Below are 19,118 nucleotides of genomic sequence, written 5' to 3'. Positions count from 1 at the left end.
ACAAACACCTGCGTTGTTTTGTTTTTGTCCGTGCACATGCACACACACACGCATGCACACACACACAACGCAAACACCCCAAACCCCTGCGTCGTATGCATATACGTGCATGCTGCTCCGTTTGCTTTTTTGTCCTCTTAATTTCCATCACGCTCACATGCACGTGTGTACGCACACGCACACATTTTGTACACACACGCGCAAACGCACACAGATCGGTGTCAACCACACACACACACACACATGCACACATTTTGCATCCGTCTTTGTCTTAAGTCTATACGGTGTGTCCCGGCATGCCTCGGCCGCTCTGACAACTAATCCATCCATCCAGCCATTACTCTGTTCTCTAATTGGCCTTTTTCCCTCTCGCTACATCTCTCCGGCTCTTCAGGCCTCCTGGCGTCGGATGGACACCGTCGTGGCACAATAATACATCTAAAGCCCTGCGTGATGTTTTTCTTTCTCTCCCTATACAATGCGTTTAGCAGGAGGCTCCCCTGTGGCCTGCACAGTTAAATTAGTCTGTGACGACCACACTCCCTCTGATCCGTCCCCACAGGAACCCTCCCGTTGCACAAAGCATATAAATGGCAGTTTCATTTTTTTCTTGGAAAAATTCATTTCTTCAATAAACACCACAATGATCCAGGGGTTCTCTGGTGGTGGGGGTTCCTGGGAGCGCGCACGTCATCATGCCTGCACACATTCCTCTTCATCCTCCTTTCGGATAAACAGTTTGTTTGGTAACTCTTGAGCCAAAAGTACAGTAATGTTGGTATTTTTGGGTGCATGGAGGTGTGGGTACTTCCGGGGTAGGGGTCGCACGTGAGGGGGAATGGTGCCATTCAATTTTAGTTTCATTTCCAGTTAGGTGGTCCCTTTAACCCATTCTGAATGGGCACCCCTTTTGGTGTCAGCATCATGTTATGCTTTAGCTATTGAAAAATAGCAGATCTACAAGCTCATATCGCGCCACCGAGTGGCGCGATACGAGCTTGTAGGTCTGCTATTTTTGAAAAAATCGAAGAACGACTGACATTTTTAGAATCTGATCTCAGGTCAGAATGGGTTAATCAGACCAGTGTGTGTCCGGTGGAAACCTTGTATGAATCTGATCTCAGGTCAGATTGGGTTAATGTGCTTGTCAGCATCCTCGTTTTGTCTTTCTCTCCCGTTGACTTCACCCCCCCTCTCTCTCTCTCTCTCTCCAGTCTCCACTCAGTCAACTCCTCGTCAATCAAATGCGGGATGAATGTCTCGTGTTTAAAATGTCACTGTGTTTGTAGCCTGACTTTGGCACCTCACGATTGGCCAATTAAAGTGAAGCTCGACGCCCCCTGTGTTTCAGCTGCCTTAATCACCCCTCAAAGCACAAAGTGGGCTCTCTGGGTATATGTCGTTCGTCTTTGTCACCCCACTCCCCCTTCATCTTATCTTTTGTTCCCTCTTGTCTTGTTTTGGTTTTTCGTTCATTGCGATACGCCTATGGTCGATACGCCTATATCGATACGCCTATGGTCGATACGTCTATATCGATACGCCTATGGTCGATACGTCTAGTTATGTTTTGCCCAACTCTTCCTCAATACCTACACCATTTTCTTGTCCCTGTTCTTTCTCATGTTTCCTTTGTTCTCAATCCTTGTTTCCTATCCTTTCTTCTTTATCCCCCTGTGTCCTCTTGTCTTATCTCAACCCCTCTCCTCTCCTCTCCTCTCCTCTCCTCTCCTCTCCTCTCCTCTCCTCTCCTCTCCTCTCCTCTCCTCTCCTCTCCTCTCCTCTCCTCTCCTCTCCCGTCCTCTTGACTTAAATGCACTGTGTCACTAAAGGTTAGAGGCAGATTCCATGCTGATAACGAGAGAACTCTTTCATTCTGTCTCTCCTACCCCCCCCCCCACACACACACCTGAAGTATATATGCAAATTAATTGTGCGCTGTTTGTTGTGTCTGCGAGCTCATTGGAGCACTGCAAAAACAGAGTTTTGCAGAACAGAGTTTTGCAGTGCTCTGCTCCCATGAAATAAACGAGATTAGGATTCTGATTCCCAGCCTCTCCTCCAGCCGCTTCCTTCCTCGAGTCCTGACTTAAATGCACTGTGACACTAACGGTTAGAGGCAGAGTCCAGCCGATATAAGGAGAGACAACGCTTCCATTACGCTGCAGTCTAACCTCTCTCTCCTCTCTTCTACCTCCTCTCCATCCCTCCCTCCCTGTACCCTCCTCCTCCTCCAACTCTCCTCTCTGCCATCTCACGCTTCGATTGGCGGGCTCCTCCCCCCCCCCCCCCCTCCATTGACGAATAATTGAAAGCTCGGCGCGGTATAGAAGTTATCGTTGCGTCTCTACGTACGCGTGTGCAGACTCCAATTTACGTGACCATGTCAAGACTTGTTATTTTAGTCCGGTGCCTCCACTCTCCTACTCGCTCTCTCTCTATCTCTCTCTCTCTCCCTCCCTCCCTCCCTCCCTCCCTCTCTTCTTCTCCTCCACTCCTGTCCTCACGTCTCTTCTCCCTCTTTGCATCTCATGCGCTCCTCTCTTTATCTCGTCCTCTTTTATGTCTGGGCCCGTCTCGTATCCCTCTCGCCCGGCGCCGCTCCATCAATCACGGCTGTTTTTGGTCGCCCCTCTCTCTCCATGTGTCCCCTTGCTCTCCCCCTGCCTTTCTTCTCTCTGGCTGCTCACTTTGACACCCCCCAAACCACCACCTCCTCCTCACACCGCCAACCCTGTCTGGCTCAGTTAACCCGTTCTGACCTGAGATCAGATTCATACGAGGTTTTCCACTGGACACACACTGGTATGATTAACCCCATTCTGACCTGAGATCAGATTAAAAAAATGTCAGTCGTTCTTCGATTTTTCAAAAATAGCAGACCTACAAGCTCGTATCGCGCCACTCGGTGGCGCGATATGAGCTTGTAGATCTGCTATTTTTCAATAGATAAAGCATAACATGATGCTAATACCAAAATGGGTGCCCGGTCAGAATGTGTTAAAATCTCAATTTGGTTATGCATAATATTCTCTCTTTTATCCTTAGTTCTTTGACTCCCTCTCTGTTCTCTCACTAAAATCTTGCGTGAGCGCACGCACGCACGCAGTTCGGACCGTGTCCTCCCGAGACACAAACAATTCAATTCTGCTTATCATAATCAGTATGAAATATAGATGCAAATTGCTCTTTCTTTGTTATGCTCTGTACCTCCTCCCTCGCTCCACAGGTCAGCCTCACAGCTAATTCATCAACCTTTCATCAATTCATCATTCCTCTCTCTCTCTCTCTCTCTCTCTCTCTCTCTGTGTCTCTCTCTCTGTGTGTCTATGTCTCTCTCTGTCGTCATTTTCTAATTATATTGTTATTATTGCTTAAATTATCGCTTTGGCTAAAACGCTGAATCCTGCGGATAAAGTATACTATGTAGATATAACTTGCAGGCATTAATAACTACAGACATTAGATTACCGCATATGTATTACCGCACATGTACAACATTAATGAGGACCATTTATATAGATAGGTTGAAAAGTGGTGAAGTGGTCCTTAAAAAAAAAAAAGATCTGAGTACTTTTTCCCAGCACTGTAATGGTTATTGTTTTTATTGTGTTGTCGTGTTATATGTATTGTTTGTCATGGACCCCAGTTAGAGTAGCTGTGGGTCGGCGGTTCGAATCCCGGCTCCTCCTGGCATAATTATGTCGAAGTGTCCTTGGGCAAGACACTGAACCCTACATTGCCTCCAATGAGTTGGTCGGTGTGAGCTCGCCACCATTGGTGTGTGAACGTGGGAAGTGAGGACGCTGGCGTCGACTGTTCGCCGCTTCACCTCCCAATCTATGAATGAATGAACCATTGTAAAGCGCTTAGAGCACTTGGAAAAGCGCTATAAAAAATGCAATTCATTATCGCCACCATCACACTGGCTTGTGGGTGGACACTTTTGTCAAAATTTCAATTTTAGCCACGGAAATACAAAATGACCAGAAACACATAAAGAGCTATAGCCTTGAATGACCGTAGCAGGCCTGTAACTCTGAGAGCGTACAAATGGAACCCTAATGGAATCCTAATGTGCCATAGTGTCGTAGTAGTAAGTAAGTGTCCTATTATTCGGAAGGAAATCTGCAGACTTGGCATTCAGTAATTGCGCCTTATGATCAAACTAAGAACATTATAATGGTGTGTAAAATTTAACCCATTCTGACCGGGCACCCATTTTGGTGTTGGCATCATGTTATGCTTTAGCTATTGAAAAATAGCAGATCTACAAGCTCGTATCGCGCCACCGAGTGGCGCGATACGAGCTTGTAGGTCTGCTATTTTTTGAAAAATCGAAGAGCGACTGGCATTTTTAGAATCTGATCTCAGGTCAGAATGGGTTAATCAGACCAGTGTGTGTCCAGTGGAAAGCTTTTATGAATCTGATCTCAGGTCAGAATGGGTTAAAAAAGAAAAGTGCCATGGACAAGAGCAAGTCTTTGCCACGGACACATTTGTCCTTGTAACGGACATATTGTTGTCCCCTGGTCTCTCTCTCCATCAGGGGTGGTGTCCTTTGTACAGACATGTTGTTGACCCCTGGTCTCTCTCTCCATCAGGGGTGGTGTCCTTGTAAAGACATGTTGTTGACCCCCTGGTCTCTCTCTCCATCAGGGCTGGTGTCCTTGTACAGACATGTTGTTGACCCACTGGTCTCTCTCTCCATCAGGGCTGGTGTCCTTGTACGGACATGTTGTTGACCCCTGGTCTCTCTCTCCATCAGGGCTGGTGTCCTTGTACAGACATGTTGTTGACCCCTGGTCTCTCTCTCTCCATCAGGGCTGGTGTCCTTGTACGGACATGTATATTGTTGACCCCTGGTCTCTCTCTCCATCAGGGCTGGTGTCCTTTGTACAGACATGTTGTTGACCCCTGGTCTCTCTCTCTCCATCAGGGGTGGTGTCCCAGCAGGACAACGGGAAGACGTTCAGCGTGTCCAGCACCGTCCGCATCCCGGTGGAGAGGAAGGACAACGGGGCGGCGCTCAGCTGCGAGGCCTCGCACCCGGCGCTGGGCGGCCAGAAGAGGATCCGCCACTATCGCCTCGACGTCTACTGTGAGTGTCTGTTAATTGGTCACATCTGTTTTTAGTGTTAGTGGAATTTTAGTCGACTAAATATCATACAATTTTAGTCGACTAAATCTACAGTTGATTTGTACAACAGAAATGTGTTTTGGTTTGATTGATGGCGTCTTAATGGCTGATTTTACCCGTGGTTGCATGCTGAAAATAGAAGATCTACGAGCTCACAGCTTGTAGATCGGCTATTTTCAGCTCTTCTCTTCTCCACTAGTCCCTAACATTTGAGTCTAAGGTTGAGCAAGGTTGCCAATTCGAACCCGGGCTCCCCAAGAGTTAGTGTCGAAAGTGTCCTTGAGCAAGCAAGACACTGAACCCCCAATTACTCCTGATGAGCTAGTTGGTACCTTGCATGGTTTCTCCCCATCTGTGTATGACTGTATGTGTGAATTGGTGAATGTAATGAGCAATCTATGTAAAGCCCATTGGATAAAGGTGCTATATAAATGCTTCATTTGTCAGTATATTTAGTAGTTTTAGTCACCACTAGTTTTTATTTTGTTTTCCTCAGTGAAAAAAGGTAGTCGATGGACATTGTTCGTCATAGTTTCAGTTGACAAAATCAACACTACTGCGCAGTAGTGACTGATTTGATTCACTCTATTGTTTAGCTTTTTGGTATTTTGTGATTATCCCATTCTGAACGGGCACCCATTTTGGTGTCAGCATCATGTCATGCTTTAGCTATTGAAAAATAGCAGATCTACAAGCTCATATCGCGCCACCGAGTGGCGCGATACGAGCTTGTAGGTCTGCTATTTTTGAAAAATCGAAGAGCGACTGACATTTCTAGAATCTGATCTCAGGTCAGAATGGGTTCATCAGACCAGTGTGTGTCCCAGTGGAAACCCTCGTATGAATCTGATCTCAGGTCAGAATGGGTTATTATAGTGTGCACGTCCCTGCAGGAATAATAGTTACAGGGCAAATACCATCACCTGTCAGCTGTATTACCATCCGGATCGACAGGCAGTAATTGGAAATATTTCGCACCGTCTAATCTTTCAAATTAGCTCGCACATTTTCTCTCAAACTTCACGGTTGTGTCGTATAAACTGTACTCAAAACATGGCTCTACCCAGGTTAAGTTCTCATTGCGTGTCCCAAGTCTACACAGTAGTAAAACTTCTCTGCGTTTTGGCACTGGCTGGTTTTCTCAAAGAAAATAAGTCGTATGAACTGGCTTCACTGTGGGTTGAGTTGACACTGGAAAGTCTGTGACTGGAAATAGCAGAAGGATGTGCAAGGGTGACTGCATTTCCAAATACCCAAACTAGAACCCAACAAATACCCAAACTATAGGACAACCAAGCAGTACTTCAAATATAGTGAAAATTGCAATGCATTGTGAGCTTTTCAAAATAAAATTCAATACCAATATGTAACCTTGCATTTTCATCAGGATGGTGGACATTTATTTGCTTAGCACACATAGTGACTGCACCTTTTAACTTGAGAGAACAGAAAAGATTATAAACATCTGCGTAAGCGGCAGAACCTAATTATGAATCAAAATGTCCCACTGCCAGAATCAGAAGGGTCGACGTGGCGTCTGGTTGCTATAGGGCCGAGCTTATACCAGCCTCCACACTTCCACAGACTACTCATTCTGCCAAGGTTCTACCATACTAGGCTTATTATCCCGCCCTCAATGTCTTCACATACCGTACAGTTCATTTAACCCATTCTGACCTGAGATCAGATTCATTACGAGGTTTCCGCTGGACACACACTGGTCTGATGAACCCATTCTGACCTGAGATTAGATTCTAAAAATGTCAGTCGTTCTTCGATTTTTCAAAAAATAGCAGACCTACAAGCTCGTATCGCGCCACTCGGTGGCGCGATATGAGCTTGTAGATCTGCTATTTTTCAATAGCTAAAGCATAACATGATGCTGACACCAAAATGGGTGCCCGTTCAGAATGGGTTAAAACCTATTATTCAATTTACAATTTAGGCATTTAGCAGACGCTCTTTAATCCAGAGCGATTTACAATAAGCAAGAACGCGCCCTCGTCTCTTCTGACTTGTAGGGGGGCACATATGTGCTTAGCAGCAGCAACCACGGGCTCCGCCAAGCTTAGGTCAACTCAACTGCCTCTGTAACATCTCTGTGTGTATTTTATTTTACCGACGGCCCGGCCGTGGGGCCCAAAATGACTCTGGGCCCCAACGCAATTGTGTTGTCTGCGTCACGGTATAGTGACACCCCTGGGTGTAATAGGCTTTAATCCAGTGTGGATTGTTCACTGCTGACATCAAATGTCAAAAAATGACATTACGGACATCCTGTAATTCCAACTCATGTGGACAGGGCTATTTCACATGTTGTGGTGCTCTTGTCATACAGGGCTATGTTTGGGGTCCTGACCCACGCATTATAAAAACACTAAGCACCATCAGCTGACAGACCTGTTTCACATTACTCTGTGAAATGGTTCCAATTTGCTTTTCTTTGATTGATTGGTCTTGGCTGACTCAGTTTAATCAATTGCGTCGCCCCAAAAGTGCAATCTCGGCACATACACCCAGCAGAGGGAAGCTGAAGCACGCGCTCCAAATTAGTGAAATTACTTTCACTTGATAATTTGCCCCAGCCGGTCTAAAAACGCAATGGACGGCAACATTTTTTAGAAAGTCAATACTTAGTGTGGTTTCGGGGAATTAGTTCATCAAAATTCTCAGACAAGCGTTATATTATAGTATTTCAATATGGCTCATAATAAATGAATGTAGCGTTAATTTACTGATAGCTTGACATAATTCTGTTGCTCACTCTTGAAGACAGAGGTTCATGATAGCATTCAGTAATTGTTCATGTATATTGGCAGCACAATGGGTTTGCAAGTTGAATGGTATTCATTTATATAGCGCTTTTATCCAAAGCACAACAATGTGTGCTACAGAACCTGCTTGTTGGGACTTGGGAGCATTTAGTGTTTCAGCGTCTTGCTCATGGATTCAAGTTCTCAGTCGCCACGACTGATTTCAGTCATTTGGATTAGCCAGGCCGGGCAGCGTCTTCTATGGAAGCATGTTGCGCACAAAAACAGCACATCTACCAGCTCTCAATGCATAGCAAGACACATGAGAGCTTGTAGATCGGCTGATTTTAAGATTAGAGCATTTGAAGTGGTCAAACTAGTGATGTGTTCAGAAGCATATCTTCCACAAAATCTGAATAGTCTCGCATATTTTAATAGAAGCATCAGGTGGAATGGACTTTTTAGCTTTAACCCATTCTGACCGGGCACCCATTTTGGTGTTGGCATCATGTTATGCTTTAGCTATTGAAAAATAGCAGATCTACAAGCTCATATCGCGCCACCGAGTGGCGCGATACGAGCTTGTAGGTCTGCTATTTTTTTTTAAATCGAAGACACTTTTAGAATCTGATCTCAGGTCAGAATGGGTTAATAATGAAACTGTCAGGATGTAATAGACATTTTTAGAATCTGATCTCAGGTCAGAATGGGTTAATCCATGCTTGCTCAAAGTCACCTCGACATGAAGCCAGCTGGAGGCGGGATCAAACCGAGGACCTTCCCGTTTACGAACAGCCACCATAGTTTGACACACAGCGTTGGCAGTGGGACATCAGGGCACTAATGGACTACAAAGGTGTGTCTAATGAGAAGAGACAACCTACTACAAGAACACTGGCTTAATTGTATTTTATACCGCCATGTAATTGTCTGTCGGGCCCCTATCCAGGTTAGATGGAAGGAGGCAGCAGAGTTGCTCAGTCAGGAGGTTGAGTGGCAGTCTGGGGATTGAAAGGTCCCCGCTTTGATCCTCTGTTCCTCCAGGCTTTCTGTCTAAGTGCTCTCTCTGTGTGCTCACCTATACCGCAGCACACTGCAGGGTCAGGTGCAAGTCATTTCCCACTAGAAATACCCTCGTGTTTTACGTTCCAACACAAAGGAGAAGAGGGACATAATATATCTCTGCTGAAACCACATAACTCCAAACTTCACTTTACAGGAAATTAATAAAATATAAATAATGATGTAAAATTGTGAATTAAAACAAATCCTCCTCAAAGTTGGTATTGACTGTGACTTTATATTATTGTCAATTACTTGCATCAGAGGGGGAGAGGTGTGGAGTTAGCTGCTTTATCAGACAGTTTGAGGGTCCAATGGAGTTAAGAGGCTAGGTTTTGTCCGAAGCGCCTTTTACTTGATTGATTGATTGATTACTTCATTCAAAAGGATAGAGTCAAAAGAAAGCTGTCAGGCTTGTTACTTGCGCAAGCAGATCGTGCAGGTAATGTTATAAGTCAGGTGCTACGATGCGTATGTCCCTTAGCAGCATATGATATGATGACGTCATATGCTGGCACGAAGGCAGACCGTGCAGGTATGTTTTCCGTCATGCTACGAAGCGCATGTCCCATGATGTGATGCAGATTATGTACCAATGTCCCTTAGCAGCAAAAGATATGACGTCATATTGCTGGCACAGGACTTTTTCTATTTCTGTTATTTATCTATTCTACACTAAAAGGTCAGTATACATGAATTTACAATTAGGATGTGTTATCGCGCGGCAACCTTTTTAATGTGAATGTAAAGTTTTCAAAGGAACTGATCAGCTTGAGGCTGGAAGGCAATAAGCCATTCCACTGAACTGCTGCCAAGTATAGGAAAGGATGTTTTTCCATATTGCTGTGAAAATGGCAGGGTTGAAATAGTAGGGCTCCCTCATGGTGTAGTGCCTGTGAGTATTATTATTTCATTATTTCTTAGTTCTAATCCTGTGAACTAGGCACATTTTAAATTGGGATACTCTCTCCTCCACCTTAAGCCACCCCAGACTGGTGAAACTACTTTTCAATATTAGGGATGCACCGATCCGGCTTTTTGGCATTCGATACCGATTACGATACATGGGGGTCCAGTATCTGCCGATACAGAGTACGGATCCGATACCCCCCACAAAGAAACGTAATAACCTATTAAGCTGTATGCCTCACTGTGTGGAGTCTGGAATCATTCTTTTGTGTAAGGCAACATCAAGGCTTGACTTAAACATTACTTTCCCAACTTTGTATAACAAAATGTAACAAACACAGATATAAATGCACTGAATTATTTATTAAATAACTGTGCAACAATTAGACCAGGTTAATGTGTGCGCAGGCTAGCCTGGCTGCATTCCACATGTTATACTGTCAATACTACACTGCTGTGTCACAGAGGAGGTAGAGTTGTTTTCATACTGTAATTACACATAATTATCGGATCGTATCGGATCGGATCGGATAATGGATCGGCCACCGATCCGATACCCGATCTAGAATTTTAGCCTGGATCGGCGCCGATCTCCGATACGAGTATCGGATCGGTGCATCCCTACTTTTCATTGGTTCAATATTTTTTAACCGACGTAAATGGTTTCCATGAGAGCACCGAAGTCTGACGTCAATATCGGTAGAGGGCGCAAATCCACGGGTTCACGTACTTTTTATTTGCATTATAAAGTTTCACATTATGGTATGAAGAATCAACTTGACTGAGAGAAAACGCTACTGTTACTGCTACTGAATTAGTTACATTTTCGCTAGAAACAGACTGTATCGTATATTGTATGAGTGACTGACTGTCGAAAACGATACAGAGACACCTCCTTGACAATAACGCAGAGACAGCTTGTTTATTTTTGGACCACAATAATGCTTATATGAAACGATTTGAAGATGACGCCATGTTATTCTCCATAGAGACATTACTTGATGAGCGAGTGACGTCAGGACTTCGGCGCTCTATAGCACTGATTTATGCAAAAGGAAAAAAAGAAAGTTAGGTGGTTTCCTCCCGACAGCAACAAATTATGTTTAACCCATTCTGACCTGAGATCAGATTCATACGAGGTTTCCGCCGGACACACACTGGTCTGATGAACCCATTCTGACCTGAGATCAGATTCTAAAAAATGTCAGTCGCTCTTCGATTTTTCAAAAATAGCAGACCTACAAGCTCGTATCGCGCCACTCGGTGGCGCGATACGAGCTTGTAGATCTGCTATTTTTCAATAGCTAAAGCATAACATGATGCCGACACCAAAATGGGTGCCCGGTCAGAATGGGTTAAGCTGTTAGATAGTGTTGATCCAACGTGCGATAGATGCCACCAGGCTCCAGCTAATCTTCTTCATACTGTATGTTTTGGACCTGTCCAGCCTTACAGTCTTTTTGGTCAGCTATATTTGATACTATTTCAGATGTGTTACAGTTTCCCATAGAGCCATCCCCTATTATTTCCCTATTTGGCGTCCTTCCTGATACTATCCCCCTGCCTAAATATCAATCTGACCTTGTCGCTTTTGTGACGCTTCTGGCAAGACGTCTTATTCTCATGTATTGGAAAAAAACATACCCCCCCTTCACATTCCCGTTGGATATCTGACATACTGCATTTTTTTAAATTGGAAAAAATTAAATATACATTGCGTGGCTCAATCTCCAAATTCAGTAAAACATGGCAGCCTTTTCTGTCTCATGTTGACCGCCTTACACTTGTGCCCCCGATTGAACCTGATTCCACTTGCCAACCTGTCTTGTCTGTGACCGAGATCTGCTTTGTATATTGACTAAATTGGAGTGCCTTTTCTATCTCATGTTGACCGCCTTGTAAAAAACAAAAAATGAATAAACAGAACATTAAAAAAAAAAGGAAGATATGGCTATACTACTACTATACATCACCATCATCATCACCTTTATTTATACTCCATACAGTTGAGGGCAAGTCCTCATTTTCAATGTAGCCGAGGTTACAATTCACAAATACAGTCAAAACAATCAGTACATCAACACAACATTATAAATTACGATAAATTACAAAGGTTACTTAAATGCTTAAATGCAGAACAACCAGTAAAATAAATCAATTGAAGCAGGAGCAATCACGGTGAAAAATGTTCTGGAGCATTCCTTTGAACTGACCGAAGGATGGCAGGGAGCTCAGTTTTAAGGAGTTTTGACGTTCATAAACCCTGTCTGTCTGTCTGTCTGTCTGTCTGTCTGTCTGTCTGTCTGTCTGTCTGTCTGTCTGTCTGTCTGTCTGTCTGTCTGTCTGTCTGTCTGTCTGTCTGTCTGTCTGTCTTGTCTGTCTTGTCTGTCTGTCTGTCTGTCTGTCTGTCTGTCTGTCTGTCTGTCTGTCTGTCTGTCTGTCTGTCTGTCTGTCTGTCTGTCTGTCTGTCTGTCTGTCTGTCTGTCTGGCTGTCTGTCTGTCTGTCTGGCTGTCTGGCTGTCTGTCTGTCTGTCTGTCTGTCTGTGGACAGTAGTTCAGATCAAGGCTGTGTTTGAAGATCTGTGTGGTCTGAACAAGGTCACTGGAAGTATGAGGTGTGTGTCGATATTTCATCACCATTCTACAAGCCTAGGTTCCTACAAATCATTCATTTTGTATTTCAGCAACTTCAACAGCTTTTTTTATTTTTTTATTTTAGATTGACACCCATGCATTTTTAAAACAGTCTTGTTTGAGCTGCACAAGTACGGATCTTGTGAAGTTTTCAAAAACGTATTGAAATATGAATAAGATATTAGATATTAAACAAGAGACAAAGCTTTCTGACATTTGTTGAGGTGATTATTATTTCACTAATCTGTTAACTCTGGTTGACACTTTAACGTGAGACTTCTTTGAGCAGAATTTAATATGCCAATTAATATGAATTAATAGTTCAATTTAAGTGCCATACTAGAGTACTCCGCAAGTATAACATTTCCTTAAAATAATTGAGTCTAGCTGCACTGTTTACTAGTATATTAATATTGAAATTCATTTTCACTATGTATACATTTCAACAAGAATAACAATATTTGCTGAATGGGATTGACTGTATCTTGATCTGCTCAACACATTCAAATTATGGCAAGTCGTTAGTTGATGGCTAGATACGATCAGCATTCCATATTTATCCCATTCTGACCTGAGATCAGATTCATAACGAGGTTTCCGCTGGACACACACTGGTTCTGATGAACCCATTCTGACCTGAGATCAGATTCTAAAAATGTCAGTCGCTCTTCGATTTTTCAAAAATAGCAGACCTACAAGCTCGTAGCGCGCCACTCGGTGGCGCGCTATGAGCTTGTAGATCTGCTATTTTTCAATAGCTAAAGCATAACATGATGCTAACACCAAAATGGGTTCCCGTTCAGAATGGGTTAAATCAGCAAGTTTGTCCAATGCAATTCATATCACCCACACATCCTACTGTCGAGAGTCAAATAATAATAATCTTTCTGCCAATATGTTAATGTAGATAGAACCAGTATTCTTTTCCTCCAGTTTGCTATATTTCTGTTGATAGCTGTACTAATAACACCGCACTTCATATTTTGCCAGGAAATAATGTCCAAGTAAAGCATCCTTCAGTATTCTGACCAGAATATGAATGTGGATAGCCTAGTATAATTATTATGTTCAGCGCATTGATATCCTGTAAAGCAACAAGAATATACAGTATAGGAATATGTTAATATTCTGCTACAGCATACTGTAGTGGTACTATTGATGGATTATTCATTTTCCTGCTGGTATATTGATGTGGATATATAGTCGAGTATAATTCACTTCCCTAGCCAGTATATTAATGTGGCTATAGTTGAGTATAATATTGACTTTCCGGGCCAGTATACTATTATTATTAACCCATTCTGAACGGGCACCCATTTTGGTGTCAAGCATCATGTCATGCTTTAGCTATTGAAAAATAGCAGATCTACAAGCTCATATCGCGCCACCGAGTGGCGCGATACGAGCTTGTAGGTCTGCTATTTTTTTTTAAATCGAAGAGCGACTGACATTTTTTAGAATCTGATCTCAGGTCAGAATGGGTTCATCAGGACCAGTGTGTGTCCGGCGGAAACCTCCGTATGAATCTGATCTCAGGTCAGAATGGGTTAATGTGGCTAGTGGATTACGATTAATTTGTCTTGATGTGATGGATGTGGGACAGTGAGCGCATGCTGATACTGGATAGGAGGTGGTTGAGTGCTGTGACCTGTGGGTGATGGCACCATGCCAGGGCAGCGGTGCACAGTAAGCAACTACATTTACCTGAGTACTGTACTCGCCGATATCGCCTTTTGACCACTCCCGGTACAAACGCCCTCTCCGCAGAGTTTTTTTGACGCCTATTTTAATATCAATTGGTTCACATTCACAACTGTGTCCTGTGCGCGCTCATAACACAGACACAAAATAATTAAATGATCATTCTGCTGGCTTATGCTGTCTATATATGGGGACGCAGTTTTTAGAATGGTAATATCTCAGATTCTTCTTTTTGGCTCAAAGCGAGCTAGATGTGCGGTTCCTTTCTCGGAAGGTACAAAATGCATGTTTTGGTTGAATTAAATAACAATCGATCGAAGCAGCCATTACATTCACTTCCTGGGTCTTGGTTTCCGAGAGAAATGGCTTTCAAACTAAGAGCTTCGACCTATTAACTGACTGGGCGGTGGTCCTGGAGTAGCCTGGTTAATTAACCAGACTAATATCGCACAGACCGCGGGATATTAGTCTGGGGAGGCTCAGCTTGGATTTCATTTCCAGGGGAGCGGGTTGAAACATTTTCTCTTTGACGCAATTGGTCAGAGCGACTGTCAGTCAAAGGTCTCAAGCATTGAAAGTCACTGTACCAAAGCCCGCCCATATTGCATACCGTGTCCCGATTGGCCGCCCCATTTCTCTGGTGTAGGAAATGGGCGTACAATTGAGCCTCTCCAGACCGTAATCCGCCGGCAGGCAATTTATTTTTGCCAACGGTCTGGTTTATTAACCAGGCTAGTCCTGGAGTACTCTTTTCACCAGATGGGGGTGTCGGTGGTCAAGAGCCATTAAGACCTGAGGCATATTATTCTTTACCTATGCCTTCTGAATCAGTAGTTCTCTTCACTTTCAAAGATGTTTTAAAAAATGTTCAAAAATAGCAGATGTATACAGTACAATCTCACTTGACGTGCTGTGAGATTGTATATCTGCTATTTTTCAATGGCTGACACAAAAATCGAAAATATATTCCCTGTTTTAATGGGTTAAGTAAAAACTTTTTTTTTTAAATGAATGACAGCAACGCATTGATATAAAATGTGTACTTTTTTTTAAAGCATGTACTTTTGAAAACAAATACCACATTACGAATTTGACAGAGAAACCGTCCGGTAGTATCTATATACTTTGAATACGTTGAATACTTTGTCCATCGTGTATATTGTGCTGCTGTGCGGACATGCGGTATAGGACAGTGTCCATAGTGCTGTGGGGACATGCAGTATAGGACAGTGTCCATCGTGCTGTGAGGACATGCAGTATAGGACAGTGTCCATCGTGCTGTGGGGACATGCAGTATAGGACAGTGTCCATCGTGCTGTGGGGACATGCAGTATAGGACAGTGTCCATCGTGCTGTGAGGACATGCAGTATAGGACAGTGTCCATCGTGCTGTGGGGACATGCAGTATAGGACAGTGTCCATGGTGCTGTGGGGACATGCAGTATAGGACAGTGTCCATCGTGCTGTGGGGACATGCAGTATAGGACAGTGTCCATCGTGCTGTGAGGACATGCAGTATAGGACAGTGTCCATCGTGCTGTGGGGACATGCAGTATAGGACAGTGTCCATGGTGCTGTGGGGACATGCAGTATAGGACAGTGTCCATCGGGCTGTGGGGACATGCAGTATAGGACAGTGTCCATGGTGCTGTGGGGACATGCAGTATAGGACAGTGTCCATCGTGCTGTGGGGACATGCACTATAGGACAGTGTCCATCGTGCTGTGGGGACATGCACTATAGGACAGTGTCCATCGTGCTGTGGGGACATGCACTATAGGACAGTGTCCATCGTGCTGTGAGGACATGCACTATAGGACAGTGTCCATGGTGCTGTGGGGACATGCAGTATAGGACAGTGTCCATGGTGCTGTGGGTACATGCAGTATAGGACAGTGTCCATCGTGCTGTGGGTACATGCAGTATAGGACAGTGTCCATCGTGCTGTGAGGACATGCAGTATAGGACAGTGTCCATCGTGCTGTGGGGACATGCAGTATAGGACAGTGTCCATAGTGCTGTGGGGACATGCAGTATAGGACAGTGTCCATGGTGCTGTGGGGACATGCAGTATAGGACAGTGTCCATCGTGCTGTGGGGACATGCAGTATAGGACAGTGTCCATCGTGCTGTGGGGACATGCAGTATAGGACAGTGTCCATCGTGCTGTGGGGACATGCAGTATAGGACAGTGTCCATGGTGCTGTGGGGACATGCACTATAGGACAGTGTCCATGGTGCTGTGGGGACATGCAGTATAGGACAGTGTCCATCGTGCTGTGGGGACATGCAGTATAGGACAGTGTCCATCGGGCTGTGGGGACATGCAGTATAGGACAGTGTCCATGGTGCTGTGGGGACATGCAGTATAGGACAGTGTCCATCGTGCTGTGGGGACATGCAGTATAGGACAGTGTCCATAGTGCTGTGGGGACATGCAGTATAGGACAGTGTCCATCGGGCTGTGGGGACATGCAGTATAGGACAGTGTCCATCGTACTGTGGGGACATGCAGTATAGGACAGTGTCCATAGTGCTGTGGGGACATGCAGTATAGGACAGTGTCCATAGTGCTGTGGGGACATGCAGTATAGGACAGTGTCCATGGTGCTGTGGGGACATGCAGTATAGGACAGTGTCCATGGTGCTGTGGGGACATGCCGTATAGGACAGTGTCCATCGTGCTGTGGGGACATGCAGTATAGGACAGTGTCCATAGTGCTGTGGGGACATGCAGTATAGGACAGTGTCCATAGTGCTGTGGGGACATGCAGTATAGGACAGTGTCCATCGTGCTGTGGGGACATGCAGTATAGGACAGTGTCCATGGTGCTGTGGGGACATGCAGTATAGGACAGTGTCCATGGTGCTGTGGGGACATGCAGTATAGGACAGTGTCCATGGTGCTGTGGGGACATGCAGTATAGGACAGTGTCCATCGTGCTGTTGGGACATGCACTATAGGACAGTGTCCATCGTGCTGTGGGGACATGCAGTATAGGACAGTGTCCATCGTGCTGTGGGGACATGCAGTATAGGACAGTGTCCATAGTGCTGTGGGGACATGCAGTATAGGACAGTGTCCATGGTGCTGTGGGTACATGCAGTGTAGGACAGTGTCCATCGTGCTGTGGGGACATGCAGTATAGGACAGTGTCCATCGTGCTGTGAGGACATGCCGTATAGGACAGTGTCCATCGTGCTGTGAGGACATGCAGTGTCCAGAGCACAGCGGATGCTGCAGTGTGGGTCCTGCTATGATAACAGGTGTCCCAACTGTTGGCTGATGTACTCGGCTGGTTGCCTTGGAAACTGTTGTGTGAAGCCCTTTCACACAGCTTTCTTCATCCAGCCTGTTTATTTGTTGCTCTCTCTCTCTCTCTCTCTTTCTATCTATTTCTCTCTTAACTCTTTTTATTTAATGTTTTCTTTTCTCTCCTCAGTCGCCCCCACAGTCAGGATCGTCCCTCCGTCTGGTATTCTGCGGGAGGGAGACTCGCTTGTCCTCACCTGCTCCGTCACTGGGAACCCTCTGTAAGTCTGTGTGCGTGTGTGAGTGCGTGCAGCGCATGTGTGTGTGAGCAGTTCACACTGCCCCACAAAGTTTGGAAGCTACGTTTTCAGTCAAAACTGAAAAGATTAAACTCCTTTTGTGTCTTTTTCTTTTTTCATTGTCCTTTGTTATTTTCCACGAGAAAAAAGAAAAAAAGAAAGAAATACAAAAGAAACAGACAAAGACCCATACAAAGGCATACGTCGCAGCACTCCTGGCAAAGCACTTCAGCATTGTTTATGCCTCAGCTGTACTGTGGAGAGAAAAACTGGCACTCAAAAAAGAAAATTAAGAAAGAAAATTACAATAATAACTCTCACTTCAATAGTCTTGCGAGTAAAAACGATAACAGCAATGCCAATTCTCCAAATATCCACTCCCACAGGAAAGTATATTATAATTACATATACTGTACACCTACATATGCGCTAACATTTACTATACATGTCATACGTAGATACACAGAAGCACACAAGACCAAAAAGACAAAAAACTAAACAAAATCAACTGAGCTGTGCTCAATTCTGTAGAAATTACAGAGGTCTGTGGTCTAGCTACGTCTATGAAATCCCCTATAAAATAGTGGAAGAAAGTCCAAGATAAGGCTGCCAGACTTTCTAGAGCTGATCTGTTTTAGTATCATATACTTGTAAGATATTCCAAAAAGATCTTTTGGCACCAGCCCTGCCAGAAGGAATCTTATCGCAGGTACATTGTAAGAATATATATTTCTTCTAGCAGAAAAAGTAAGAACATTGTATAGCCTTTTACTGGTCACTGTACTTATCTTTCCTCTGTGGAGACCCAGGTTATTATTGTCTCCACACATTGTGTGTGTGTGTGTGTGTGTGTGTGTGTGTGTGTGTGTGTGTGTGTGTGTGTGTGTGTGTGTGTGTGTGTGTGTGTGTGTGTGTGTGTGTGTGTGTGTGTGTGTGTGTGTGTGTGTGTGTGTGTGTGTGTGTGTGTGTGTGTACAGCTAATCTGCATCCATGCCAAACTGTGCACACACACTCCCTGGATGCCAACGACGAACCTCTGCCTCAAATATTCCACAACGGCCTGTCATAGCGCCACCATGAGGCCGATTTTGGCAAGACACATTTCTGTAGATAAGATTACTCGTACACATTTCATCCATACATCACGCAATTTTGCATACACTATCTCCATAGTCATGTGATCAACACGGATCTGCACCATTTCCCGTAATATGGGAAATGGAATATTTTTCCATCCTGATTGGCTATGATTGGCTTCCAAAGCTCACATGATTGGTCCGTTTCGAACAAAATGCCACAAATCACAAACACAGTGTGCAATTTCCGTGAAAGTATACACGCACATTTCCACTAGACATGCCACTTAT

At 44.4% G+C, this 19,118-nt stretch overlaps 1 protein-coding gene across 1 annotated transcript in view; it reads left to right on the top strand.

Annotated features, from left to right (window-relative positions):
• Positions 1–19,118, top strand: part of cadm4 (cell adhesion molecule 4) — a gene marked incomplete at its 5' end in the record, with an annotated part of 89,751 nt that overhangs the window by 36,111 nt on the left and 34,522 nt on the right. Inside the window, 2 exons of the mRNA XM_083762212.1 lie at positions 4,940–5,101; positions 17,643–17,733. Coding sequence (XP_083618338.1) covers positions 4,940–5,101; positions 17,643–17,733 — 253 coding nt within the window. The remainder of the gene's footprint in view (positions 1–4,939; positions 5,102–17,642; positions 17,734–19,118) is intronic.

This window comes from Protomyctophum parallelum (genome assembly GCF_964188405.1).
Source record: "Protomyctophum parallelum genome assembly, chromosome: 3".
Lineage (NCBI taxonomy): Eukaryota > Metazoa > Chordata > Actinopteri > Myctophiformes > Myctophidae > Protomyctophum > Protomyctophum parallelum.
This window is presented reverse-complemented; position numbering and strand designations above follow the sequence as displayed.